The sequence below is a fragment of the Manacus vitellinus genome, unplaced genomic scaffold, assembly GCF_001715985.3.
Source record: "Manacus vitellinus isolate BGI_N305 unplaced genomic scaffold, ASM171598v3 scaffold_6_pilon, whole genome shotgun sequence".
Lineage (NCBI taxonomy): Eukaryota > Metazoa > Chordata > Aves > Passeriformes > Pipridae > Manacus > Manacus vitellinus.
Genome location: NW_021940750.1, coordinates 11565096 through 11592694, shown reverse-complemented (window position 1 = coordinate 11592694; position 27599 = coordinate 11565096). Strand labels below are relative to the sequence as shown.

The window sequence follows — 27599 nt, the reverse complement described above, 5'->3', positions numbered from 1 at the left end:
AAATATAAAAAAACCACTTGTGGATGACCCTTCCAATTTCATCTCACAAACAGTATGTTGAGAGCATCTGAGATTTATGCAATGCAGGAATTTGGGAAAAGGGAGAAGAGACTGTTCTTAAAGAGCTGCAACTGTGCTAAAAATTCCTGTTATTATACATTACCAGTAAGCTCAGAAATATATTAGAAGCATTCTAATAGCATCAGCCATGATACTATCATGTCAAATTGGATCTCTAAAAAGGAAAGTATAAGCAATAAATGTACTGGAAGGTCAGAGGAAGAATTTGGCACTATCAGAATAGACTGGATCTAAACATTTTTTCTGATGGGGAAAAATAGCCATTAGAAAAATGATTGTTGCTATTTATGAACATCAGGTTGCTAAGTGACATCATGTGATGCTCACTGCTTCATCGGCCACCCACAGTTCTCAAGGAATAGCAACAGAGGGGGTGAAAGGGGTGAAATAAAACCAAAAGGCTGAGTTACTATTAAAAAAAAAAAAAAGGGCCTACAGTTCGAGGCAAAACGAAATAAGCTTTCTAAAAATACCTTATTTTTTTTTCTAGGAGAATCCAATAGAATTATGCTAAGAACTTTTCACAAAAGCAATAGATAGGTGAATCATTTGAAAGACAAAGCCTAAGAACCAAAACCTCACCCCAACCTGAAATATAAGTTAGGGAATTACTTTTATATATACATATGTATATGTATAGATGTGTGCACGTATGAGTTTGTACTAGATTTTCCATGAGAGGAAGATTGCATACATTAAGGGCCACATCATACATTTTTTATTGGCTTCTAATACTGTCAGACTTCAATAATTTGGGCTGAAATGCTTCATGCTCCTTTATTTACTCATTTTTTTATTATTTCAGCCATGTCATCCCAGCTGCTTCACACAGATTAGATTATATAAGAAAGCATTTCACTGAATCCTTAGCACTTCCTGTGCTTTGCAGTCTCTTGAAGTTCATGAGGGGAACTGAGACAAGGACAAGATTGAGAAGGAGAGGAGAAAAAGTCCGGATCAAAGACCCCATGAAAGCATGCATGAGAAACTGATGAGCATGGATGGAGAAACAGAGATGAAGAAGAGACAAAAGTTTGCACAATTCATTTATTCCTGTTGTCTCATAAGAAAACTTTTAATGGTATAGGTTTAATTTGGTTAACATCCAAATCACTTCCTATTTTGGATACTCCTATCACTCAGGGTTTAAAAAGAATGGGACATAAACAAGCATGCTCAGGCTTTCTTACTAGTGTATCTTTTTAGCTGTTAATATTTAGCCATTTTTTAATCCTTTTTTTTTTAATCACCTTTCCCATTATGACTTCTTTTTGATGGCTTCTTGAATGCTTTACTTTGCACCACAAACATTAATTTTAACTTTACTGATGCTTTGCTTTAACCTTTAATACTAATATATAAAATGATCAAAAATATAGATATATCCTAAATGTTCCTTCTCCCACCTTCTCACAGACTCCTGTTGCTTCTCTTCAGATTCTTATCCACAAACTCTGGCAGCCTGCATTTTCAATGAGCATACATACAACAGATTATTAACTTAATATCTGTTGTTCAGAGAAAACCATTTAGGATATTGAATTAATTCTCTCTATTCTCACATACAGTGCTTATAAAGGAAAGGCAATTTGGCAGTAGTGACTGCTAGGATAAATGTGTTATACAGGTAAGGTAGGGGGAATGTTTGTTGATTTTTCCCTCAAAACATGATTATCACAAAGTACCCATTATTGATACATCATTATTTACTTTCCAAGTTATACACACAGAAGTGAGTAGCTTGTGTACAGTTTCAGTATCACAAGTTTATCTCAATTTACATTCACGTCACACTTTGATTTGGACCTTAATTCCCTAACTAGGAGGGAATTTCTATCTAATCTTGCTTGTTGAAGCCTTTCCATTACCAGGCTCCCTGAAAACTGCTTGTGTTGCACTACCGAAGCCTTTACATTATTAGTGGGTCTTATTTTGGAGAGGGAAAAGCAAGAATTTCATTGCACACACACTTCTTTTTTGACGTTTTCGTTTGTGCTGTTGAAAAAGACAAACACAACAAAAAGACAAATATGCCCTCAGTTCATTTTCCCATGCTAACAGAGAAGCTTTTTTTTTGCTGTGGCAAACACACCTTCCAGACAGGGAGTTCCATTTGGACTTTAGTGGTTCACTCCCTTCCTGTTTGAGACCAATTATGTCTCATTTGCAATACCATTAGTCAAGGAAGTGGCTATCCCTGAGGTCACTTCTCAGCCCACCCTTCCTAAATGGCACTGGTATGCCTTTCTTCCAAGCCACGGGGACGGGAGGTTGGTACCTCCCTGTGGTGTGGGCTACTCCAAACGTACAAGCAACGTCAATCTTTCAGGACTGGCCACAACTAGTGCAAGTTCAAATGCTCCAAACTAATTTGAAAGCTATGGTTTGAAAAATTACGCTGGCTATTTATTAAAACAGTAAGCATGATCAGACCAAGCCAACTTGATGGTTTAACAGATGGAAGCTTGTTAAAATCTTTATTCCAATATGTTAAGAATCCAGTTTTGCTATAAATTGTGAAGTATGACTTGTGAGTCAAGCCCCAGTGGAATGGATGTCTCATACTCTGAAAGTCTCAGCTTTACATTCAAGATCCAACATTTGCTACCTTGTGATGTTTTGACCTGGGTTTTTTTAAGAAGTAAACTATTCCCATCATTTAATAATATTCCATGTTTCCTATATTTTAACTAAGACAGATAGTCTGATACTTTACATTTTATCAGTCAGGGAGAGTACAATTATTATTATTATTTCTTAAATGTATTAAGTTCTGGTCTACCATCTTTACTACTCGGATAACACTGTTTTTACACCTGAAGCACTGAGCTTTAAGCAATTTACCAAGGTCACACTCTGTAATGGCTAGCACAGAAATAATTTTATCTTACTATATGCAGAAGTTCTTTCTTTCTCTGATTTCTCATCAGAAAGAAGCTAATAGGGAAAAAAACCACAGAAAATTCACTTAATTCCATGGCAAATCCATGAAATAAAGAAATGGGTAGTGATAAAAAAGGTATGAGTTGAAAGAAGGGGCTGCTGCAAATCTATATAGCCAGTTTCCCTGTGGATGCAGCACAGTTCCTGTGTACAGTGTGTACCTCACACACACACTTTCCTAGAGAACTCTGCAGCCTTCCAGTGTTACTGACACAGGTTATCGGGACTCAGTAGCAGGTTTCTGACATCAGAGAATCCCTCTCAGATAACTCACACCCGTGGTCATATACCTTCTTTGCCACTTAAATATTCATAATTTTCTAAGTAAATTTGCATTGGCATAAGAACTATCATAAGACTTATCTCTGTTGTACTTTCTTAAAATGAAAACAGAATAAATAGCAATCAAGCACTTATGCCTACATCATACATGAGTATAAAAGCTTAAAATAAAAAGCTTGTGTACACTTATAAGGAAATCAATTTTCAACCACAAAACCTAAAAGCAGGACCACTTTCTGCTTGGTTTTTCACTCCAGTAACTCCAGTTTTGAGCTGAGATTAATAAAGTTACCTTTCAGTGAAACAAGTGAAAGACAACAGAGAATGGCTGTAATACATAAAGCTCCTCACAATGAAGCCCCACCACTTAACTTCTAAGAAATAATGTCATTGTAAATCATGATGTGATGAATGCTTCACTGAAATGATTCATGCCATATGGACTGAAGAGCAAAACGGGCACAGTTTATTTTTAAAAGAATGAGAAATCTGAACTTGGAATATTCATTGCTTTGTCCTGCCAGGCTGAACATTTGCTGTAGCAGGGGCCAGACTTACTGCAGGTCTGTCTTTTTTTGCTCACTTAATGTGTTGCACTAGTTTGTGGCTTCAAACTCATTCATAATGGAATAGTGTCTAGGAAATTATGACCAGTACTCCGCAGCCTCTTCTGCAAGGAAATGTTCACTGGGCACCTACAGGCTAAATTATCTTCTCACTTTCTCTTTAAAAAAAAAGCCAAGAAACTTCAGAAGTAATTTGTCCTCACGGTGTAGTTACTATCTTGGTAGTGAGAAGACAATTAAACTGAGTCCCCTGATAGAGGTGAAAGGTGCTGGTAATTCCACAAGTCACTCAGCTTTCCCTTTTGTAAAACTGCTTATGTTCAACGCCTGTATTGTCTGTATTAAATGCTCTGTATTGTTGTGTATTAATATATTCAATGTGAGACTCCATTTAAGCAATAGAAATCTAGGTTCTTTCAATAGTCATAATACTTCTCTTGTAATATGCCACTAGAAGAAACCAAAAGCAAATTACTTATATTTATTTAGTGATGCTAAAAGGTACGAGCACATCTCACTGAAATATTTAGGCCCCACACCTACTACTTCTAAAGTAAATGACAAAAATTTCAGTAACTTCAACTATGTGCAAATAAGTCTGTAATATTCAGAACTAGACTGTGCCTTATTCATTTTATTCCAACTCAAGGACAATGAAAAGCCACCATCTTCTTAGTCAAATACTGGAAAAAGAGTACAAGTCTGTATGTTCCAGTCATTGTGCATGGTATTGATGATTGCCTGGTTCTGACCTCTCCCCCACCACCTGTGCAGAGAGATGTGCCCTGAGGAATTAGTTTGAGAGCAGTCCATTGTCAAGAAATTGAGCTTTGAATTCTGCAGAACTTATCACTGTGCATAGTTTCTTGAAGGAATTAATTTTGGATTGACAACTTGATGTCACTACTTCAGGTGGCTTGGTTTGGTCTGGAAGATGTTAGAAGGGTGATTTCTAAATCAAATGTTTATGATGAGACATCAGCTTCAGTAGGGTAGCCTATAAATTGATGGGAAGGATTCTTGTACTTATCAGGTTCGGTGAAGTTAGTATCACATCATTCACATCTACTTCATTTGCTCATGATGGAAGCTGAACTTATCCTATACTAATTTAAACTGATGAAAAAATATCTGTGTAAAGAAGTTCCTTCATTGTAACAATTAAACCTGTTATTGATCTGTTTTGAAAACTCAATATCAGCTGCTTATATCAACTTAAGTATGCACAAAGGGATGTCTTTTCTCAATCATTTCTGAACTGTACTCATAAAATACAGCATCGCACATAGGCGAGCTTCTGTGAGAGGAAAGTGTTGTACAATCGATCCCTTCTCCACTCTTATGATCCCCCCTAGTGGTCAATTAATTGTCTGCTAGATGTTTCTTAGTACTACAAATTATTTGTACCTCTTCTGCATTAAAGCAATGTCTGTCTTCTCCTTGTTTGAATTCAAGGAATTTAACTCACTTTTTATTCATTTTTCATTCCTGTGCTGCATATGAGAAGAACAAAGCACAGAATCTTTTGAAACATGCAGCTAGCACATCTGTGGGCACTTTATTTTCCATACTAGGAGCAGGGGGATTGTACCCACCACATAGAACCCACAGTCTGCTCTGTTGGCAGCGCAGACCAAGAGGTCTGCTGCAGGAGTAAGCAGGACCCTTCCACCCCATTCTTGCCATTAGGCTGTATGAGAATGCCCAGTGCCTATTGCAAGCCTAGCAGAAGGAACACTGCTCAAGGAGTTTTGAACAGCATAACCATTTGTGACTTGTCATATTCATACAAGTAGTTTGGTAAGTGGTTGGGGTTTACCTACCTCAATAGAAAATTGAGTTACGTGTTTTGGTTTTTAGTAAGATTACAGGCAACTTGTAATTGTAGAGATTTAATGTGAATTGGCAAAAGACCTGTCCCTGAAATTCTTGTCTTCATCTCGCTGTGCAGACAGCTGCAGCTGCCATTTTGTATCAGTTCAAGTTGACTCGAGTCACTGTTGATCCCAGCGCTATCTTCATTTTCTAACCTTGGCTATGCACCTCTACTCCTTCCTTATGCTAGTACCAAGAGTTATCTGACTGCTGAGGGAGATGGCTAATGGGCAGACTATTGAAAAAGAATTCCTGACAAAAGCTGAAAAGCTCTAGGGCAATGACCTAACCCAAGCTCCATGCGCCTTTTGTTTGAAAGTATTGGCTGTATGCTGAGATCTCTTCCTTCAATGTTCTTGCTTGTGTGTTTGTGTTTTTATGTTCATGTCTGTATACTGCAGAGGGCACGGGGCAAATGCAAAGTCCACTCCCATGGGCACAGATTGTTACAAAATGTTTTTTAGCCAGCTTTATCAAGATTCTTTTTCTCCCCTCACAGATGGGAAACTCAGAAATGGACATGGAGAAAGCTGTGGAGTGAAAGAATGGCAACCCTGTGGGAAGAACCTAAGTATATGACCACAAGCAAAAATGTCTTTCAATTGTGGGTGTTCATATACAGTTTGTGAAATTCAAACTTGTTTTTCCTCATAATGTCTCTACTATAGAGAAAAGTTATGATTTTTCAAAGAAATCTCGTGCAATTAAAGCAGCGACTGATGCATGTCCTTGGCTATCATAGGTATGCAATATTATCAAAAGAGAGTGGGAGAAATAACTAGTTTATGTATTGTCCTGTAACATAAATTAGCAAAATACTTTTATGGCATGTAGGAAAATGTACAGAGAGATCCAGGGAAAGCATCTCTTAAATTACCAGTTTACTTTCTAGTTTTGATAGATTATGTTATGCTATTTTCAATTCCAGTTGTTCCCAGTTCTTTTTCTTAGCCTGCCCTGTTGGGTGATATGAAAACTACAAAAAACTGTACAGTGATGATTTACTGTAGGTAGCACAGAGATACAGCTTTAAAAAAGAAAAGCAAAAGCAAAAAGAACTGGCTATTTCTGTCTATTTCTGTGTATCTTGTTTTCTCATTCTATTAGCTGAATGTTAATGTTTAAAAAGGAGCAAGAGTTTATGTTCAGAATCTCTGCTCTCGGATGCATACTCCGAGAAATTATCATGTTAACCCATTTGAAACAAAAGTCGTTTTAAAGCTCAGTCATATGGTACATGGCAGTTGAGAGTTGTGAAAGAGACCACCAAGTGTACACATATGGTCAACATAAGCGTATCAGGCTTTAGGATGCTCTTCTTTCCACTAACTGCCATCAACAATGTTTTTAATTTTTAAGTTCCCGTCTGTGGGTGTGGGACGATGCTGGGGTTTGGAAGTTGTTAACTCACTTGTCTACCATTGGTTTCTGTGTTGCCATAGTTATTATATTGTCTCCTTGCACTGGCTAGCCAAATGGCCAATCCCCTCTTTGGCCCAGCAGCCCTTATAAGCTGCGGGAAATTTGAATAAAGTCTCTTCTTCACTACTGGATTCCCTGCGTGGTCTCTGTCTCCTGGCTTAAGTACCTCCGCCGCCTGTCCCTGCCACGAGGGACGGGCGGCGGGGGGGGGGATTCCAGCCCTGAAAACCTTCACAGAGCGGCCAGCAGTGACCCCCCAGAAACCCCTCCAACTGCAACAGGACGATGTCGTGGCTGTCCTAATTCCCACTTTTTAAAGCTTAGCACTCAAGAAAACCATGTCTTCTGTTAAAGAGAAATAATTCAAAATAGTTGCTTCAAAAATTGTGGAGATTTCCCGCATTAAGAATATCTATGTTGTAATTACTTCCATCTGATTATATGTCTTTATGGGTCTTCATCACAGATTCAGCTGCTGGATTTTCTGAAGGCCCATGTAGGAAAACATCAGTAAAAAAACCCAAAAGGACTGTCATGGTTTAACCCCACCCCGCAACTAAGCAACACACAGCCATTCACTTGCTCCCCCACCAGTGGGACTGGGGAGAGAATCTGAAAAGTAAAACTGAGAACACTCATAGGTTAAGAAGTAAGGAATAAAAGCTAGAAAACTTTTGACTTAACTGTAGGTTGAGATAAAGACAGTTTAATAGGTAAAGCAGAAGTCATGCATGCAAGCAAAGCAAAGCAAGGAATTAATTCACTGCTTCCCATGGGCAGACAGCCACATGTTCAGCCACCCCAAAGGCAGCAGTTACTTCCGAAGACAAATGCCATCACTGCCCTTCTTCGTTTTTCTCCTCAGCTTTATACACTGAGCATGAGGCCACACAGTGTGGAATATCCCTGTGGTCAGCTATGCCCTCTCCCAGCTTCCCATGCATCCCCAGCCCCCTCACACATTGGACAGTATGAAAAGCAGAAAAGGCCTTGGCTCTGTGTAAGAACTGCTCAGCAATAACAAAAACATCTCTATATTGTCAACCCTGTTTTCAGCATGAATCCAAAACGAAGCCCCATACCAGTCACTGGGAAGAAAATTAACCCTATACCAGTCAAAACCAGCACAGCAGAATCGAGGAAAGTCAGGGCTACAGGTGCTCTGGAGACAAGGTCTGCACCATCTCGGGCAGAATTTCACAATTTGAGAGATCCCAGAAATACCACTGAGGTCCAGGCCTAAAAACCTGCTTTTTTCAACCATGTCCTAGAGTGGCCTGGGGCAGTTCTAAGGGCTGCAGAGCTGGCTGCCCTGGCATGAGCCACGTCCGGAGGCCCAAACGGTGGCAGTGGTCTCCCCTGGTCCTGCATTTCTCAGGGGCCTGGTGCCCAATGGAGCGGGTAGGTGTCGGGTGAGCCGATGCACCGGGCAGGGTTTGGGCCACGTCCGCGGCACAGCCGCAGGGCCCAGAGACGAGCCCCGCCGGGGGAAGGGTGAGGGCCCCAGTGCGGGAGGAAAGGCAGAGCCAGCCTGGCCTCCACGAAAGGTTCGTCCCCAGCCACGTGCGGGCGGCCCTCGGCGCTCCGCAGCAGCTGCGGCGGGGCGGCCCCGCAGAGGGGCGGGGGCCAGCCCGGGGCCTCCCCCGCCCGGGCCCCGCGCTGCGGCAAGCGGAACGCGCTGGCGGGCGCGGGTTGCGGAGGGCCGGTTTGGGGCGCGCACCGCGCGGCGCCGGCATGAGGGAGCTGCCGCCGGGCCCGGCGATGGAGAGCGACATCTTGGACGCGCTGGAGGCCCTGGGGTAACCGGGGAACAGCGGCAGCTTCCTTGCGGGGGGCCGGGGAAAACCCGGCCGCGCGGAGGGGGCAACGCCGGCCGCGCGGGGGCGGCCGGAGGCCGGGCCGGGGGCGGGGGCGGAGGCGAGAGGAGGGGAGCGAGGGGTCGGCGGAGGGACGGCCCCGCTTTGCGGTGGTGCCCGGTGGGCCCGGTGGGGCTGGGCCTCGGGCCTCGCCGGCAGCGCGGTCACGGGTGCGGGGGGCTCGCCCTGGGTGTGACGGGGGAGGGCAGAGGGGCGCGGCCGCGCCGTGGGTGCGGGGGCGCACACGGGGGCCGGTCACACAGCGGCGGCCGCGCGGTCTGGTCGGGCAGCACCTCGCTCTTTGGTGCCTGCTGACCTTCCGGGATGTGCTTCGGATGCTACGGAGCAGAAACGGTGTAAAATTTAGTTTAATTTTCAGTTGTCTTTTTGCTAGGGCTGTGAATTGCTAATATTAGAAGGAAATTTAACTAAACATTTGAATTAATACTTAAGTTCTCTATTAAGGATGTACTGAGAGTTGAAAGTCCGTTTTCATGTATCATGTGAGAATGCCTGCCTCCTATTTTGTGATAAACTATTTTGTTTCTAAATGACCAATAATTTTTTGGTGTGTTTAAAAAAAAGTCTATATTATTCTTTGACAAAAGTAACTTCCAAGGATTAATTCCTTCAAGTGTAGTTACTAACTAGCTTATAGTAAAATAATTTAAAAGCCTGTAGATTTTATGTTAAACTTGCTTCTTATTGCTAATGTTTATCTGTCTGTGCAGGTACACGGGTGCCCTGTTGGAGGAGGAAGCACTGAACAAAGCAGCAGAAAATGGATTGTCTTCACCAGAATTTTTTGAGCTTTGTGTTTGGTTAGGTTCCCAAATAAAATCACTTTGCAATATGGAAGAAAGCATCACTTCAGGAGATGGTATATGAATGCAAATTTAGTAAAGCAATTTTGTATTTGTCCAGTGGATTTAGACCCATATTGTTCAGCTAACAATGAAGTTACAGTGTTGAAGTTTACAAATAATTGAAAGATAGCCAAGCTGAGGCTGATATTTCTGTGTATGTACCTCTTAGATTAAGGTCTTGTGTTGTGAAGATAGTTTCAAAAGAAAAAAAAGAAGGTTATTTTGGATGGGTTTTGGTCTACATAAATATAAAAAGAAATTCACCCATGTAATCATATTTTTATGGCTTAAATTGCAGTGCCTGGTATTTTCATCTTGTTGATCCAATGCAATGTTCCATTCAGCACTGTGTGTAGATATGTGAGATGCTCAGTAGTGTTACCTGATAATTTCTCTTGAGTGCTGGAATTTGGATGACATTTCATATTACTTATGTTTTCACCAAAAAAGTAGTAAAACTAACTGAAAATAATGGGCTCATGACTCCTGTAGTTTCTTCATCAGAAAATTAACTGCATTGACCACTATTTTGTGACATAAACAGTTCACTTCCTTGGGATGTTCGTTTGCATTTGTGTCTTCAGAGACATGAATTCACCTCATTCAAAGCATGAGTACAATACACTGTCTTAAGGCTTGTCTGCTCATAGGACGTTTTCAAGAAAAAAAGAAAATGTTACTAGTGTGGTTTGTGGTTAATCTTTGTCTGGGCTGTTGAAATCTGCAATTTAAGTGTATAAGTTAAAATTAGATTGCAGTTTGATGTTTTTGTAAAAAGACATAAACTTTGCATTTATTTCCATAGGTATGAAAGATATAGAGAGCTTCCAGCTTGAGATGAGTGGCTTTCTGAGAGAAATGGCTTGTCCATATTCATCACTTATATCTGGAGACATCAAGGACAGATTAAGAGGGAAAGAAGATTGTCTTAAACTCCTGTGTAAGTAGTTACCATTTTTCCCATCTATAATACAGTATTTTACGTGCATGCCTTATCGTTACTGTATGATTTACATTGAAGAGTTCTATATGTGTCTTTAAATTGATGTGTACAATCATTGCAGCTCAGCTAAGCACACATCAGCTCACTTGTGCAGAAGTGGAAAATAGAAAAGTGTTAGAAAACTGGTTTAGCTGAAACTAAAATTTGTTTTCAAACTATGGTTCAACCTACTGAGGCCTCCTGATCCTTCTCTTGATCCAGTTCCAGTTCACCTAAACTGAGACCTTGCTTCCTGCTTTTCTGAGAGGTTTCTGCACAGCTTGAACAGAAGTGCTGTGTGATTTGAAAGCAGTGAAAGCAGGACTGAGAGAAGCAAAGTCAAAGTTTAAGCTGGACAAAGGAGTGGCAGCAGGAACCAGTGTGATAATACAAAACTAGCCAAGGAACTGGTGGTGGAAGTGAGTTGAGCAGTTAAATGCAATTTGTGGACTGAATGTAGGAAGTCAGGTGAGAGGAGTTTAGGTAAAGAATAGGAAACTGATACTAACCTGTCCAGAAGAGAACTGAGAGTCTTCCATCTATCATGGTTGTCTTTTAAGTGTATATTGTAGGTGTATATGTGAATGTGGATGCAGAATTATTTATGTCTCTAAATCTGCCATTATAACACTTTTCTCTTTAGTATTTCTAAGTACAGAACTTCAGGCGTTAAAGATACTGCACAGCAAGAAAATCAAAGGCTCTCATTTGGAAAAGCACAGTGAAATTATTCAGGAAGTGCAAGCTATTTGCGATGCACTGGGTCTGCCAAACTCCTCGTCTTCTGGTATTCCTCCCTTGTTAACCAATGTGGAACAAAAGGTATGGGCTTTTATGTGTTCTCTCTATTGCTAAACTATAAGCATTATCTCTGTAAGCATTCATCCTAGAGTTAAGGGTCCAGCAGTCTTGTCTGTAAAAGCCCTACCTGACAAATGTGAGGGAATTTTAATTCTGAAATCCAGCTTAGTGTTTTAAGTTAAACTGTTTTAGTTATGAGGTGAAGTATTTCAGCATTTCCCTGAGGTTGCCATCTACTTAATGAGACATACTTTGCCATGCAAGTTTAAGGTGTCAGATTTCCTCTTACCCATTCAAATGTGCTGCAGCAAGCAGAAGATTTTGGGTAATAACTGATTGTGCATTTGTGTACCTCTAGTTATTTCTGGCATGTATTTAAATGTAATATCCAAAATTTAAATTAGTTCTTTTTAGTTTGTCAATTTCTTAATTGCAAGTATTGATTTGTTAGTGCCATTGCTTTAGTTGCAGAAGAGGATGAAAATGCCTGAATTGCCAGTAGTCAGCCATATTAAAAGTCAGCCACCTTAAACCTTATTCGACAGGATAGTTCTTTGTGTAGTGTCCCTCCAGGTTCTAATTCATTTCACTGTCTTGATCTTTAGTCTGATTTCCTTACTGCAGAATGTAAATAGGCTCTTGAGGTGGCATTTATCTTTTGTGTCAGACAGCTGAAAGTTTTGCTTTTATTTCTCTCTAGTATTATTTCTCTCTTTAGAGAGTAGGTGACCAACCCCCCCTTAAGAGGGGTTGGTTTTGTTACATCTTTATGTCTTTAGCCTGACAAGACAAAACCTTTTACTTATAAAAATTAAGGTGACAATGAAAATGCCTATTCCTGCACTATTAACTTTGCTTGATCTATTTAGTTCTAAGGAAATCTTTAGTCTTTCTGTTATGTGTTTTTGAAAGGATGAAGAAACAATTCTAGCACTGTTATCTGAGAATTAAAATGTCTGAGTTACAGCTAATAACTAATTGATTTAAACTGGCCTGCTACTGCTGATCTCCCTCTGTGGGTGTTACCTGTGTTTACATTCCTGTGTTGTATGCTGCAGCCATGGCCAGTGGCCTTCCTTGCTTCACTTGTCAGGTACAGATTTACTTTCATCCCATTATGGGGATAGGACTCTAGTTCTGCAGTTGTGGGACAGCAAGACCAGACCTGGTGCACCAGTTCATTCATACACGGGTAGTGATTCTAGAAGATTTTATTTGAATTATTAGACACCTGGTATCTGCCACCTTTTGCAAAGTCTGAGATTTCCTATCAGATAAGACCACAGGCTTCAATTGTGTGTGTAGTGTTGCTGTCACAGTGTGTAAACTGTTATGGTTTCAGAAGTACTGAAGTGAACAGAATCTTTAAAGCATGTTATCTTTTTTTATTTTATTTTTTTAAATAGTACTGTCTGGGCTATTTTCCAGTAGTTTTAAGGTCTGTCAGTTCCGTAGTGGTTATACCACTTGTTCTCACTTCAGAGTCTAGAAATGCAGCAAAAGTAGTTTGTTCATCTTCTGTGCCTCTAAATTAATAGTGTAAATTTTTCTCTGCATGTTTCATCCCTTATAAACAAAGGATTTTTTCCTACCTCTTAGATTTTGTAGAATTTCTACTATCTGTTCACTTGTCCTTCACCCATTATTTTAATATAGGACAGGTTCAGAGTTATTTTGATACATTATAGAGTTAGAGACCTACATTTATAGGTATAGCTGCATTAGAAGGGTAATACCACCAATTAAAGTTCATTGGCTTTGTAAACATTTTTTGAGCACCTTTGTTACCTTTTTTAATATTCTCACAAAAATTCACATGAAATGATTGCAAAATATTTTTGCAAATATTTTGTGCCTTTTGATTTAATTAGATTCTGCATAAAGTTGCACTGTTGATTTTTAGTATTATATCACTCATAATAGAAACTTACATAGTGATCTAGTGTATGTATTTATTGTATCTGTAGCATTTCAACATGTCTGCTCTTTGTCTCTGTCTAGCATCTTCAGCATTCTCAGTAGCTGTGGGAGTAGTTCTGAGCGTAGTTTGGCTGTGCAGCAGCAATCTACCAAAGGGACAGATCACACATTGTGTTTTGGTATGGAATGTTGGAACATTGATTGTTTTAAATAATTTTTAGTCTATTTAAAAGACTAGTATAAAATGAGAATTGCTTTCTTCATTCAAACTGAGTTTCGTAGTAGCTCAAACTTTGAATATACAGTCATAGCTAATATCTTCTGCATCTCCTGTCATTAACTGGGATAGTGGTTATCAACATACATAGGAAAATGTGAGAGAGAAATTGACAGTATTACAGCCTTCTACCACTAAACATATTTTATTTTATTGTATAGAAATGAAAAACTAATAGCAATTTTTTAGTTTTTTAAGGTGCTGTTCCCTTTTAAAGTGTGTTTGTAAAGGGCAACTCTAGGAGTCATTCTGAAATTTAGTGCCAAAAGCCCCATAAATTCTAAAGATTCTGAATCTGATTAAAGATTCAGAAAAGTTTATGCCAATGTTGTGCTTTTTAACTCATGCTCACATCTGGCTTTTTTCCAGTCAAGATAGTGTGAATTTTACACCTAATTACAAAGTTACATTGGAATACTGTTTAGCTGAAAAATGTCTTAAGTTATGCTATTCAAAAGACTTCTAAAATTTTTTTGCCCAAGTAATTTGCTTTCTGATATGTGAAAAGTAGTTCCCTATTTTTTTACATATCAGTAGAGAATGAAAAAAACCTATAAAATATTACCAAAGAAACTAAATCAAAACTAAGCTAAAATAACATTTAAGTGAAGTATGAGAAGAATGCTTTTTAAAATACTTGGGTACATTTCCTAGAATTTGTTAATATTTAAATTAATATGTTGCTTTTAACTGTTGGTGTGTAGTAATTTTACAGATGTAATGATGCCTGTACAGTGGAGTATTTACGTAGTTTATTACGTAGTTTCAGGGAACAAAACAAAAGAGTTGTCCTGTTCATCAGATATAAAGGTCAAACAAAAATGTATTTAAAGTTAGATAAATACTGCAGTTATCTGCAGGTATATGGAAGAGAGGCAGAGGATGGTTAAAATTATTTTGTGATTTTAGGTGATCTTCCTGCAATTGTGCAGTACACCTTATGACTAATTAGGACAATATTCTTTCCTTAAAATGTTAATAGTTTAACTTAAACTAATAAAATTATACCTCTCCCCAGGTCAGGATTTTTCAAAATCTTAGAAACCCTGGAGGTGCATGTATACATGATTATCTGTGCAAAAGGTGTTAAACAAAAATTACTGTGTTTTGACAGTGGATAATGATAATTAATAAATATATTGAACATGATAATTAAATGTGAGCTAAATGCTTTTAAAGGAATACAAAATTACAAACAAGTGAAAAATGTCATGTTCAATACATAAAGATATGCTTTTTTTGATAACAGTAGAATAACTGTATTTTTATATAGCAGATTTTGAAGTTGGTATTTTTGTCTCAAACAGATCCAACAGCTGATTTGTTTTCATTCAATTTTTAGAGAGTGTGTGAACTTCCAAAGCAATTTCATAAATATTTAGTGTTACCAAGGTCATTGATTACACAGTATGTCGAATAGTCAAGTATACTCATCTCCATCTAGTTTTAATTATTTGGTTTGCTTTTTTACAGCTGAATGTGTGAAAACTTGAGGATGATTTGGCTGTGACAATTTGTTTTGCATTTCTTTGAGTATTTTTTCACTGCTCTTTTATCTGGGTGCTGCTTTTGGTATTGTGGTGGGTTTTTTTAAACTCACGCTTATCCTTCTTAATCTAGGGCAACTGTCATGTTTGGGAATGTGGTTTATAGCGTAGATTCTCATATTTATTGTATTCTTGTCCTCTGGCAGACAAGTGTATGTCAAAGTCCTTGTGCTCATAGCTCTGTCACCAGTCAAGGCTGGACAATGTATTCTGCAGCTGTAAGGCAGCTCAGCTTATTTCACTGTTATAGTAATAGGATTTCCCCATGAGCCTGCTGGTGGGAGTGAGGAGTAAAGTGGAGGTTCAGTAATCTGGGTATGACTTTACAGTGTGTCACAAACATGGACAAGTTCACCAGTGAAAAGATTCTTCCTTAGCTGCTCCTTGATTAGTAAACCAGTACTGGAGAAAAATTACATAGGTATTCTCTTTAACTTGAAAAGAAGAGATTGCAGAAATTTGGGGGTAGTTCTCAGTCAATAAAGGATTGTTTTATTTAGCTGGTCTTGTTTCTTTTACTTCCGATTTTCATTTATTATCTTCCTTAATTGTTCTTTCTAAACTTCCTTTAATTTTTCAATCTATAGGAATCAGGAGTATGCAGTGCTGATAGATCTGTGATGGCACAATGTATGGCTTTTGTATGTGGAGCTCAGTGACTTGCAGTAATTCTAATCTTTAGATAATATTCAGCATCACTGGTCTTTAGATCTTTTTTTACATTCTAGCTGCAAATTACATTGAGGATTTGTTTTTGTTTTGTTGTGTTGGTTTTTTGTTCCAGCAACCAGTCTCATGTTGATAAGACTGTCTTCTTTTCAGCTCATTAGAACTTCTGAGGTTATATTTCTGACCTTAATCGTACATGGATAGACACTTCTTACCCAGTAGAATTTTTAATTCGTCTGCTGTTCATTCCTTCTTCTATACTCATTACTGATTTCTTCATCTCTTGCTGTCATACTGATCTTGTTTTATTGTTGATTATTAACTTTAGATTTTGATTCTTCAGACATTTGTATAAATTCAAAAAAGGTTTGCACTTAGGTGCATTTGAATTTTGGAGTGGAATATGAGAGGCACCATGTACGTGCTTCAGCAAAATCAAAAAAAAGTTGGCTACATTTAGGAGATGGACAGACAACCCTGGAGTGCTTTTTGTAAAGAAAATAAAGGTTGTAGAGAAGCAAAAATTATCAGAGAAAGAGGAGTATTGGGCATCAGTAGAGTAAATGGAACTGAACTTTACCTCTTATTTTAATGTGGGTTTTTATACGAATGGAATATAACAGCAGGGAATATTACAATAATTAGATGACTGCTTTTCAGATACTACTAAGCCATCTTTTCTGCTGGAGTCAAAATACTGTTTTGCCATAATTTGCACACTGCACAATATTTTTTCCTGAGGTATTGTGTTTTTAACTTGTTAGTGCTGCCCAGAGGTGATGTAAAATAACAAAATATGTACACCTTAGTTTAGCAATCACTGGGGATGATATTTCTGTAGTATATGGAGCTCAAAACTGAGCTTTGAACCATACCTTTATGATAAATGTAATGTAAATGCCTGTGTGCCTACATGAAGTCTTATAATTCTTGCAGATGTATCTAATGGCTCTCCCAAGCTACAGGTTTTACTGTAGATCATGCACTACCTTAATCCTTCTTTTGACATATAAAAGAAAATTAACACTAGTTTTAGTCTTGTTTTACTTGATTCCCCATAATTATAATTTTTCTCCCATAGCTTACTCCTGAAAAAGCTGGCAGCCCACAGCTTGGACAGGGGCACTCTGTGCTGGGTTAGGAACTGGCTGGAGGGCCGGGCCCAGAGAGTGGTGGTGAACGGTGCTGCATCCAGTTGGCAGCCGGTCACCAGTGATGTCCCCCAGGGATCAGTGTTGGGCCCAGTCCTGTTTAATGTCTTTACTGATGATCTGGACGAGGGGATTGAGTGTACCATTAGCAAATTTGCAAGATGACACCAAGATGGGAGGGAGTGTTGATCTGCTGGAAGGCAGGAGGGCTCTTCAGAGGGACCTGGACAAGCTGGAGAGATGGGCTGATTCCAATGAGATGAGGTTCAACAAGGTGAAGTGCCAGGTCCTCCACTTAGGCCACAACAACCCCCTGCAGCGCTACAGGCTGGGGACAGAGTGGCTGGAGAGCAGCCAGGCACAAAGGGACCTGGGAGTTTGGATTGACAGGAAGCTGAACATGAGCCAGCAGTGTGCCCAGGTGGCCAAGAAGGCCAATGGCATCCTGGCCTGGATCAGGAACAGTGTGGCCAGCAGGACCAGGGGAGTGATTCTTCTCCTGTACTCAGGGCTGGTGAGGCCATGCCTCAAGTACTGTATCCAGTTCTGGACCCTTCAGGAAGGACATTGAGGTGCTGGAGCAGGTCCAGAGAAGAGCAACAAGGCTGGCAATGGACTGGGGCACAGGCCCTGTAAGGAGAGGCTGAGGGAGCTGGGGTTGTTTAGCCTGGAGAAGAGGAGTCTCAGGGGAGACCTGATCACTCTCTACAACTCCCTGCCAGGAGGTTGTAGCCAGGTGGGGGTTGGTCTCTTCTCCCAGACAACCAGCAGTAGGACAAGAGGGCACGGTCTTAAGCTGTGCCAGGGGAGCTTTAGGTTGGATATTAGGAAGAAATTTTTTACGGAGACAGTAATCAGATATTGGAATTGGCTGCCCAGGGAAGTGGTGGATTCACTGTCCCTGGAGTTTTTAAGATGAGACTGGATGTGGCACTTAGTGCCATGGTCTAGTAACCACAGTGGTGTTGGATCAGGGGTTGGACTTGGTGATCTCAGAGGTCTTTTCCAACACGGTTGATTCTATGATTCTATTCTATGATTCTGTTTACTAAAACAAATGAAGATGTAGTTCTTCTCCCCATCAGACTGTATACGAAACTTGCCGGAACAGTATTATGCATGCAGTCTACTCCAGCTGAAAAATCAATTGGCTGGCAAGATACGTACAAGTGTTGCAGGCATTCGTGGTAATGGTTTTAGAAGAGCTGTACCAAAGGAAGTTCACTCAAGAAGAGGAGGTAGATGTTTCTTGTAATGAGAGAGGAGAATGCAGTGGTGTTTGGGAGGCAGAGAGAGCATTCTGGATGGGATTGCTCAGGGCAAGAGCTAATGGAAGAAGTATAAGCAAGGTTGATTTGGAGTGAATGCAAAAGTCTTAAACATAATGTTAGCTGCAGCCAATTATAGGATTAGAGCAAAATTTGAGAGAATGACTGCATACATATCATCTCTACTGCCTTTCTTACTAGCACCCGTCACCAGATTTTGTAGCCCCGTCTAGCATTTTGCAACAGAACTGCTAGCTTCCAGTTGTTGTAGTTAGAACATTTGGTACTGTGTAAAACGAGTAATTTAACTAGTCCTACTTTCTATATCCATTTGATAAATTTGCTGTATAGCTTTGTTCTATTATCAGGAGAAGCAACATGACATAAAATATTTTTGTGTAGAGGTTGGTAATTTTATGCAAGTCTTCAGGAAATCTTCTTTTTATAATGGATCATAAGCCAGAAGATATGTACCTGCTTTTGTGAGTCTGCTAAAACAGATTTGCTGTGTTTGATCTTACGAGTAGCAAAATGTGATTGTGAAGAATTGGGCTGAAATAAATCTAAATATCATTTGTGTTCTGAGATGCATGTGTTTTGTTTCAGATAAAGGACATTCTTGCAAAAGTTCAAAACAAACATGTGGGGAAATCACTGCTAACAAAACCTCTGAATTCTGACCAAGTGGTAAAGAAAAGTTTCTCCATTTATTTTCAGTATTTAACAGGATGTTCAAAATTAATGCATACAGCTTCATTTAACTTTGCCTATTTTGTAGTCACTGTTCTGTTGCTAAGTATTAAAATTCAATTGCTAAGTATTAACTATGATAATCAAATACTTCCAGAATTAACATTATAAAACAGACCTTGTGTTGATTCATCCATTATTAACTTTCGAAATGTTTTCTATATACATACTACTGTTGGATTATATAGTAGCATCTATATAATGTAGTTTATAGTGGTCACCTAGGAATAAACATCTTACTTGATGAATGGGGTTAACTTTGAATTAACTTCTATAACTTTATATATTTGAGTGTTTGAATTTTTTTATTGTAACACTGCAGAAAAGATTGGAAAAAATCAATGATGCTCTTCGGAGTGAGTACGAATGTCGACGACGCATGTTAATGAAGAGGCTCGATGTGACTGTACAATCTTTTGGCTGGTCTGATAGAGCAAAGGTAAATTAAAGTTGTCTTCGCTTCCTGTGGGTGGGAGTCGGCTACAGTTCCCTGGTCTTCCTACAGAATATGCATACCATGTAAATACACTTCATTACTGTTGTCTTTTTTCCAGCCTCTCATCTTGGGTTGTAATATTCAAATCCTAGGTATTGAGGAAGGGGAAGGATTTAATCAGATGGTACAGTCCATTCTCTTTGACTGCTTATAGCTGCACAGTTAGACATTCTAGCATCCTCTGTTGGGGTTTCTCACTTTAATAAGTTTGAATCTCCCTTTTTTCTTTTCTATATCTAACCCCCTCCTATCATGTAAATTAGGAGGGAACTTCAGCATTTCTCATGCAGATACAAAAGGAAGACAAACACTGGGCCTTAACAGAGATCGGGTGCAAAAAGTGACTGCTCATAAAGTCACTGAAATTACAGTAACTGCTGCCTATCTTGCATTCAGTGCTACTGAGTGAACAGCTGGTTGGTTGAACAGGTTGTTTGAATAGCAGCTTGTGTGAGACAATCACACAATTACTTTAATCTTTCAGGTCGCTAAAAATTCCAAAGCGCTCCCTGGATTTGCCCTGCTGGTATCATTTTAATTGTGATCATTTCATTTGTACTATTTCCTAAAACTGTATATTAAAAAATAGTCATGATAGTCTGATATTTCTGATCTAGAAATAGATCTTGTTTCTCTCCAAAAGAATGGAGAGATAAGATACACCAGGTTTGTAATTTGATGAATATACATGTGAGAAGCTGGAGACAGATGTTTTTGCTCATGAGTTGCGAGATCAGCTTTCCTTCCAAAGGTAGAATGCTTAAGGTGGTTAAACCTTAAAACTTGAAAAGCTTACTGAAAGTATGGATTGTTACAAGTCTTCGTGGTGTTACAATTTGTCATTGACACATGCATACTAAAGTCTAGATGAGTCTAGACTGAGTCTAGATGCTGCTGTGCTTTTTTGGAATGGCTCACTATGTATTTTCTGACAGGGTTGTGAATGCTTTTATGCTGCAAGAAAGGAAGAGGGGGGCATTTAGTTCACAGAAACCAGGAGTTGTTCCTACGTGCATAACTTCCTTACAGCTGTACCAAGACAATTATGTATCTTCAAATGTAAAGGATACTTCTAAAATATAGGTGATGTTAACTGATGACTAACTTAAGCAGACTAAAATTTGAGTCACTTGCTATTGTTCCATTCAAACAATGTGAAAAACAATGAATGCACTTTTGCAACAGAAAAATAGTTTAAAGAGCTTTTTAATGATGATAAAGTAGTCACATTATTCATTTTTCTGTCTTTTTAAGACTATTGATGTGAAATATGTGCAGTTACAGAAATAAAAAGGTTACATATTAATTCAAAATTACATATTATTTTTAATCTTTTTTTTTTCCCCTATTCATGTTGCAGGAATATTTGTTCATGACTTCTTCAAGACAGTTTTGGGGATGGAATATGTTTTGGCATTGATATACTTTGGATTTATTTTTTTTAAGCCAAGAGGCAAATTGTTGTCTTTTTTAATTTATTTATTAGCTTGCCATTTTCCCCACCTCTAAATAGGTATTGATACGTTTCTCTGATTTGGATGGTGTGGCATTTTTAGTCTTTATTTTTTTAACTTGTTCAGTCCCCAAGAGGGGTAAGTTTGCAGACTGAAATGAGTCCATAAATGGTGCAGTAATTACCTAGCAAAACAGTCAAGTCAAAGGAACAGCACCTGTTGTCTGGTCTAGCCAAGATCAAATGGTTTTTTTGCTCTGAAGATTATTCTAGATGTTCCCAGAAAGTGTATTTATTTTTCTTTTTCGCTAAACAAACTTTTTTCAAAGTATGCCTGAAAAAATCTTATTTTCTGCCCTTCTCGGTCTCACTTTTTCATGGCTTGCACAAGTATTTTGCTGCATTAATACATTTTCAAGTTTCCACAAATTTACCTTACTTTGAAACTACGCTCTTAACATCACATTTAGAAGTGATCTCTTAAATATGGTTATGTAAAGCTCTTGAGAGAGCAGTGTGGACTCTTAAGTTTTAATCTGTAGACATGTTGGAAGACATTAAAGTATCTGTTTTATGCCAGTGGATAGAGGAGTTTCTCTTATAATGATGCTAAGTTTCAGCATCAATTATACATAATCAGCAGTACTTTTTGTCTAATAGCTCCACCAATATGAAGAGAATTGGTAAAATAACTGGTACTGTATTTTGTAAGGTAATCCTATATTTACAAAAGCTATACCTCATGTTCAGATTGAAATTTACTGAGAGCAGTACATGGTTTACAGTAAATTGGTGTGTTTTATGGATAGCAAGTAAGTTGTGTTTGATTTTATCATTTAGGTAAAAACAGATGAAATTGCACGTATCTATCAGCCCAAGCGCTATGCATTATCTCCCAAGTCAACTATTACATTAGCTCACCTGCTTGCTGCTCGAGAAGATTTATCCAAGATCATAAGAACAAGTAGTGGTTCAACACGGGAAAATACCGTCTGTGCTATCAACAAGGTATACTTTTTGTTTCTGGGATGTGATAAAAGGACATGGGAGTTTACAGACCTATCAAAAGTAATTCCGGAACTATATCCTTTGCTTAGCATTTTCATATCATTTTTTCCAGTTAAGAAGGTTTGCAGTATTCCAGTGAATGTTGCAGCAACTTCTTTTTTTATCTTGCTACACAGTCAGTCATGCAACAGGATGAAACAGTGGTGTGGATGAGAAGGAACAGTGGTGGGGGTGTTCATGTGTGCGCGTGTGCAGGGGGGTTTGTTTGTAAATGACCTCCTGAGTTCAGTGGAACTGCACCCTCAAGTTTAAGGGTATGTGTCAGTATTTCTGGTATCAGTTCCTGGGCTACCTGTTGTCAGGACTGTGTTGTTTGGTTTGCAAACCAGCATTCTTAGTTCATCAGTGTATTATAAATCACAAAAACTTTGGTAGAAATGTCATTTTCCTGCAAAATAAAATTATTTGGTTTGGCTACAGTAATAAATCAACATGGTACTCCTTTCTTGTGTGTGATAAAAGCTGAAGCTTGCAAGCAATGACATTCAAAAGATGACTAAACCTGCTTTATTAATCCTGTATTTACAGATTTTTCTAAAGTTTTCTGCCTCATTTAGATACCCTTTAATATGTTTTGAACCGAAAGACACTGAAATGTCTTAAGTATTTTAGGATCTCAGAGAAAGTTGTTTTCTTTCTTGAGAGGACTTTAGTTTGAGTGCCTGGGACTGACCAGAGAATGTAAACATTAATCACACAGTTTAGAAAATATGAAAACAACAACAAAAACCCCTACTCAGATACCTCTTTGTTTTTCAACTTAACATTTCATGTAACTTTGTCCAGTACAGTCTCTCTTATTTCATGCTAATACCCACTCCTTTGAGAGTTGCACATTAGTTTGACAATCTGGTTTTTTGCCAGCTGATTAGGTTTGAACTTGAACTTTGAGAGTTAAGCAGCAGAGCCACATCATAAGGAATCATTTCTATATGAATATATATATTTGGGTATTCATATGTATTATGTATGAATGATGTACATTGCTTATTGCAATACTAATACTTCACCTGTGTGTAGTGTTCTTCATAAAAATGTCACAAAAATAATATGAGCTAGCTAGCTGTTACGTTGTTTATAGGTGGAAAATGAGAACACTTTCAAAGCTCTGTTGTGGTGTTACAAGCACAGGGAATAGTGATTCTGCTGTCAAGCATCTCACTGAGAGGCCATATTTCCTTAAAAGAGCTGGAAGTGGTTTTCTGTCCATAGCAGAAGAATCCAATGTCTCTTCAAGTTATTAATACTATTTTTTAACTCGAAATGACCTATTTTTCCATATAGGTTCTGATGGGGAGAGTACCGGATCGTGGAGGCAGACCAACAGAGATTGAACCACCTCCTCCTGAAATGCCTCCGTGGCAAAAAAGACAAGAAGGTGGTGGAAGAGGTGGCTGGGGAGGTGGTGGTGGTGGTGGAAGGGGCAACTGGGGGGGTGGAGGGGGTAGAGGAGGAGGAGGTGGAGGTTTCCGAGGTGGTGGGAGAGGTGGAGGTGGCTTCCAGGGTGGAGGTGGCTTCCAGGGTGGAGGTGGCTTCCAAGGTGGAGGTGGCTTCCAAGGTGGCAGGGGAGGTTATGGTGGCAGGGGAGGCTATAGTGATCCATATGGTGGAAGAGGAGGATACCGAAGATACTAAAGTACTGTAAATCTTAACAGAATAACTGGCAAAATATAGTGGTGGTGTTTACTGCTATTAGACATTAGGTATGTTGATTTGGGCTTAGGTTAGAATTAAGTATGACCATATGAATCATTGCATTAGACCAACTGATGTTCTCATTGAGTCCTTTTAGTTAACAGAGCTTTTATACTAAAATGTGATGACTAAAGTCCTTGTTTTTCATATTGCTTATATGGTGTTTTTTATGTCATTTTATTTAAAATAAGCCTCAGAAAACTGAATAAAACCCTTTCTAAACAAACAAAAATATACTAATGTTCAGACTTCTCTAGTTATTGCATGTTGCATATCTACTCCCCTGCTCCAAAATGCTGTGTAAAAAAACCCAACAAAATAGGCCAAAGAACCAGATGAAACCACTTTTAAAAGACTCTAGAATGTTTTCAGGCTTTTTCTCTGCATCTAGTTTTCATGTGGGACATGCAAGTGAATTTTAATTTCAAATGTTGAAATCCTTAAGGCTTTGGTCAAAATTATTCAGTTAGATTGGATTATTCTTCCAGAACTTCACATTAAATTAACATTCTGAATTAATACTCTTACAGAAACTAATAAAATCAGATTGTTTTTTATGGTCATAATGTATTAGAGACTATTTGAAGGTCTGAACATGTACTGTAAACTCAGAATCATGGTGAGTTTTGATAGGGTCTTATTCCATTTTATTGGCATTTCATGAAAGTATTTTAAGACCAGATTGGGCAGAAAACCTGCAGCCATCATGTGTGGTAAGAATTCATGTGGTAAGAATTCTGAATCAGCCTTGAGACATAAAGTTTGAATAAGCTGAGCTTCTTAAGAAAAATCATACCATTTCTTCTTCTCCCATCTTTTTTTTTTTTCCTCCCCTGTCTGCTCTGTGTTTGGGAGTCACAAACTGCCCAGTTAATGACATCTCATACAGCAGTCAGCCTTCCTCAGTGATTTCTCTCTCTCACTCTGCCAATCTGAAAGAATCTCTGTCTTGATACAGTATGGGTGCCTTCTCCCTCGTTCAGTGTTACTCTAGAAGGAGTTAGCTGTCACACAATTATGGCTGTAAATATATGTAGACAGAAATTTAGAGCTGTCACTTAAAGAAGACAGTTTCTGCTGTCCAGTGACTTTTAGATCTCCTCCCCTGCTGTGAGGCCTCTCCTGACAACAGAGGTGGAACAGGGGGATGATGCCTGAGTACATACTCATGACAACATTTATCAGGGTCAGTTTACTACAGAGAGATTCAGAAAGGCATCTGATAAGCCTGGGGGTATCTGTTGATTAAATAATGTGGCAGCCTTGAAGCACCTGTAGCTATAGGCTTAACTGCAGGTTGAACTTTAGGATTTGATTTTGGGTTTATGTTTCACAGTTACAAGTTCTTTCTGCACAAATTTCCTATTGGAGTCCATTGGTATGCTTTAAAGATTTTTTTTTTTACCTTCATAAACACATGCATCATGTCCTGTTTCATTGCCGGCTTTATGCATGAATGTAAAGCTCTGTTCAAAATCAAATTATTATCTCTTTCAAAAACCTGTGCAGTTTTTATTAACTATCCATCACCAACTTTTTAATTTGAAATTTTAATTCAGATAACCTTCAAAAGTTTTTTGCCTGTTATGTCCTCTCTGATCATAGTTTGCCTGAGAATGCTGCTTCTAATGTGATAGATATGACCTTACCCAGGCTTTAGGGTTACAGCAGGTGCCTGACAAAAAGAGGCAGGAGTTTTCCTGGCTTGAACATGTTAGCTTGGATGTGAACTTTTGCAATAATGGCTAAATGTCACCCAACTGCTAGCAATATAGTTCCTTTGCTGGTTTTTTTTTCCTATGCTCCTTTGTGGCCTAAAGCCCTTGGCAGCCTCTGCAGTTTTTATGGGGAGACCCTCATGGGTCACATGGGAACATAGTACTGGTTCTCTTGATTTTGAGCATGGTTTTTGCTTAATACTCTGGAATAGCTCAGAAACTGATGACATACCAAGTGAGACTGCTGGCCTTGAAGTACTGGTCAGCAAAAGAATGGATAGTAGTTTTTAACTACCAAAACCTTAAGAGAAAATTCTGTTTGCTCATCCCAATGTTACTTTTTGTTACAAGTAATCAATAGTCAAGCATGTTGCTTCACCAGGGAAATACACAAGGAAAATCAAACTACTTCTCTATGCTTAAAGATTTTGTTAGTCTTAGGATGCAAAGGTGCACCAGTTTAGTTGAATTGTTGTAAATGTGAAGGTGCATGTGCGTTGGTATTTTTACACTCATCAGTTCATCTTGTTTGTAGTAGGCAGGACAGTTCTGAATGAAGTAAATCGTCGAGTGAACCAGGTCCATACCCATTTGAATTCTAACAGTTAAATTATTTCAATATCATATTTCAATTATATGTGTGTAAACCATGTAAAAGATGGACATTTAAATAGGTTAAGATTTTTTTTCTTAAAAAAGAAAATTTCAGTTTTTCTTAAATAATTTTAAATTTGAAGTCAGGAGTTGAAAACTAAAGTAAGCACCACCACATTTCATAGAGGTATCCTTTGCTGTCCTCTTTTGTCAGAATGTATGCTTTTAGTTTATCAAATGATGCAATAACACCATGAGAATAATTGATTTCAACCTCAAGTTTTGTTTGTCTTGGAAAAAAGTATTTTCAAAAATTCCGTTGTGAGTAAAAGATTTTCATATATATGTTTGTGAGTATTTTTGTGTTTAGTCACACTTAGTGAATACCTAGATGAACACTGTCTTGTTCAAGACCTGAAAAATAGGTTGGGGATTTTTTTCAGGAATTGAGAGAGACACTTTTGTTAACAGCTGTAAACACTGAGGAATAAAGCACTGTATTTGAAGTTAGTTGCATCATCTGTGTAGCGTGATTTGGATCCACGATCGTATGTTCCTCCTGTGTTTGTAAGGAAGAATTTCTGCTGGTGATTTACAAGTTTATGGTAATGAAAAATAACAGGTATATATTGACCAAAATGGAGAAGGCTGTAGATAACTATGTAGGACAAGTTTAACAGGCAGGTTATATCACAAGTATATCCCTATCACATTGTCTGGGATTACTAAGGAATCTCAGTTAAATTTTATCTTAGTAAAAAAAAAAATACATGATCTATATCTATGTGGTCTATATGATCATTACTTTTGTCTTTACGTAAACTAAGGAAATAGTCTCCAATTACTTCTGAAGTTGTTTTTTTTTAGTTTCTGTAATTATGAAGAAAACCTCAACTTGTTTTGTATGTGCAAGACTGTAGAGCATTTACCCATATATATAGGAGTTGCACTTCTCCCCTTCCCTCACATCCCTCATATGATTGAAGATAACTGAATGAATGTTTGTTATCCCACACATTTAAGATAAGATGTTTTACTACAAGGTAAAGAGTAGCAAGTCTTTAGAGTGCTACAGCGCTGCCTTGTGGAATAGGCAGCATTAGCAGACACAACAGAAGCCTTGCTTAAACTTGGCTTTCGTGCTGTGAAATCTGTTCAAAATTAGCATTCTCAACAGAAGTGAGAGATAATAAAGTGAGTGATAATAAAGACTGATGCTTTGTAATACTTGAAATAGTGAGTACCAAAACAGTGTCTATACTGTGTCAACCACTAAAATACCAAAAGAATTATCTGCAAATACCTAGCTTCCTAAGTTT

At 38.5% G+C, this 27599-nt stretch overlaps 1 protein-coding gene across 2 annotated transcripts; it reads left to right on the top strand.

Annotated features, from left to right (window-relative positions):
* The first annotated feature begins 8866 nt into the window (after positions 1-8866).
* FAM98B (family with sequence similarity 98 member B) lies at positions 8867-26796 on the top strand. Of its 2 annotated transcripts, none has more exons than XM_018082898.2 (8): positions 8867-8968; positions 9757-9905; positions 10697-10831; positions 11517-11695; positions 19113-19193; positions 19579-19695; positions 22046-22213; positions 23558-26796. In XM_018082898.2, exons 1-8 carry the CDS (start codon positions 8904-8906, stop codon positions 23906-23908), a joined length of 1245 nt encoding a protein of 414 aa, XP_017938387.2. In that variant the 5' UTR covers positions 8867-8903; the 3' UTR covers positions 23909-26796. The 2 variants fall into 2 exon arrangements, with proteins under 2 accessions (XP_017938387.2, XP_029820137.1); XM_029964277.1 differs by lacking the exon at positions 8867-8968 and adding an exon at positions 9302-9381.
* The last annotated feature ends 803 nt before the right edge of the window (positions 26797-27599 follow it).

Excerpts from the sequence above, each read along its gene's own strand:
- FAM98B (XM_018082898.2), top strand. The coding sequence starts at position 8,904 with ATGAGGGAGCTGCCGCCGGGCCCGGCGATGGAGAGCGACATCTTGGAC. Across the intron at positions 10,832-11,516 it reads AGATTGTCTTAAACTCCTGT|TATTTCTAAGTACAGAACTT; the intron begins GTAAGTAGTTAC and ends TTTTCTCTTTAG. Across the intron at positions 19,194-19,578 it reads CTCTGAATTCTGACCAAGTG|AAAAGATTGGAAAAAATCAA; the intron begins GTAAAGAAAAGT and ends GTAACACTGCAG.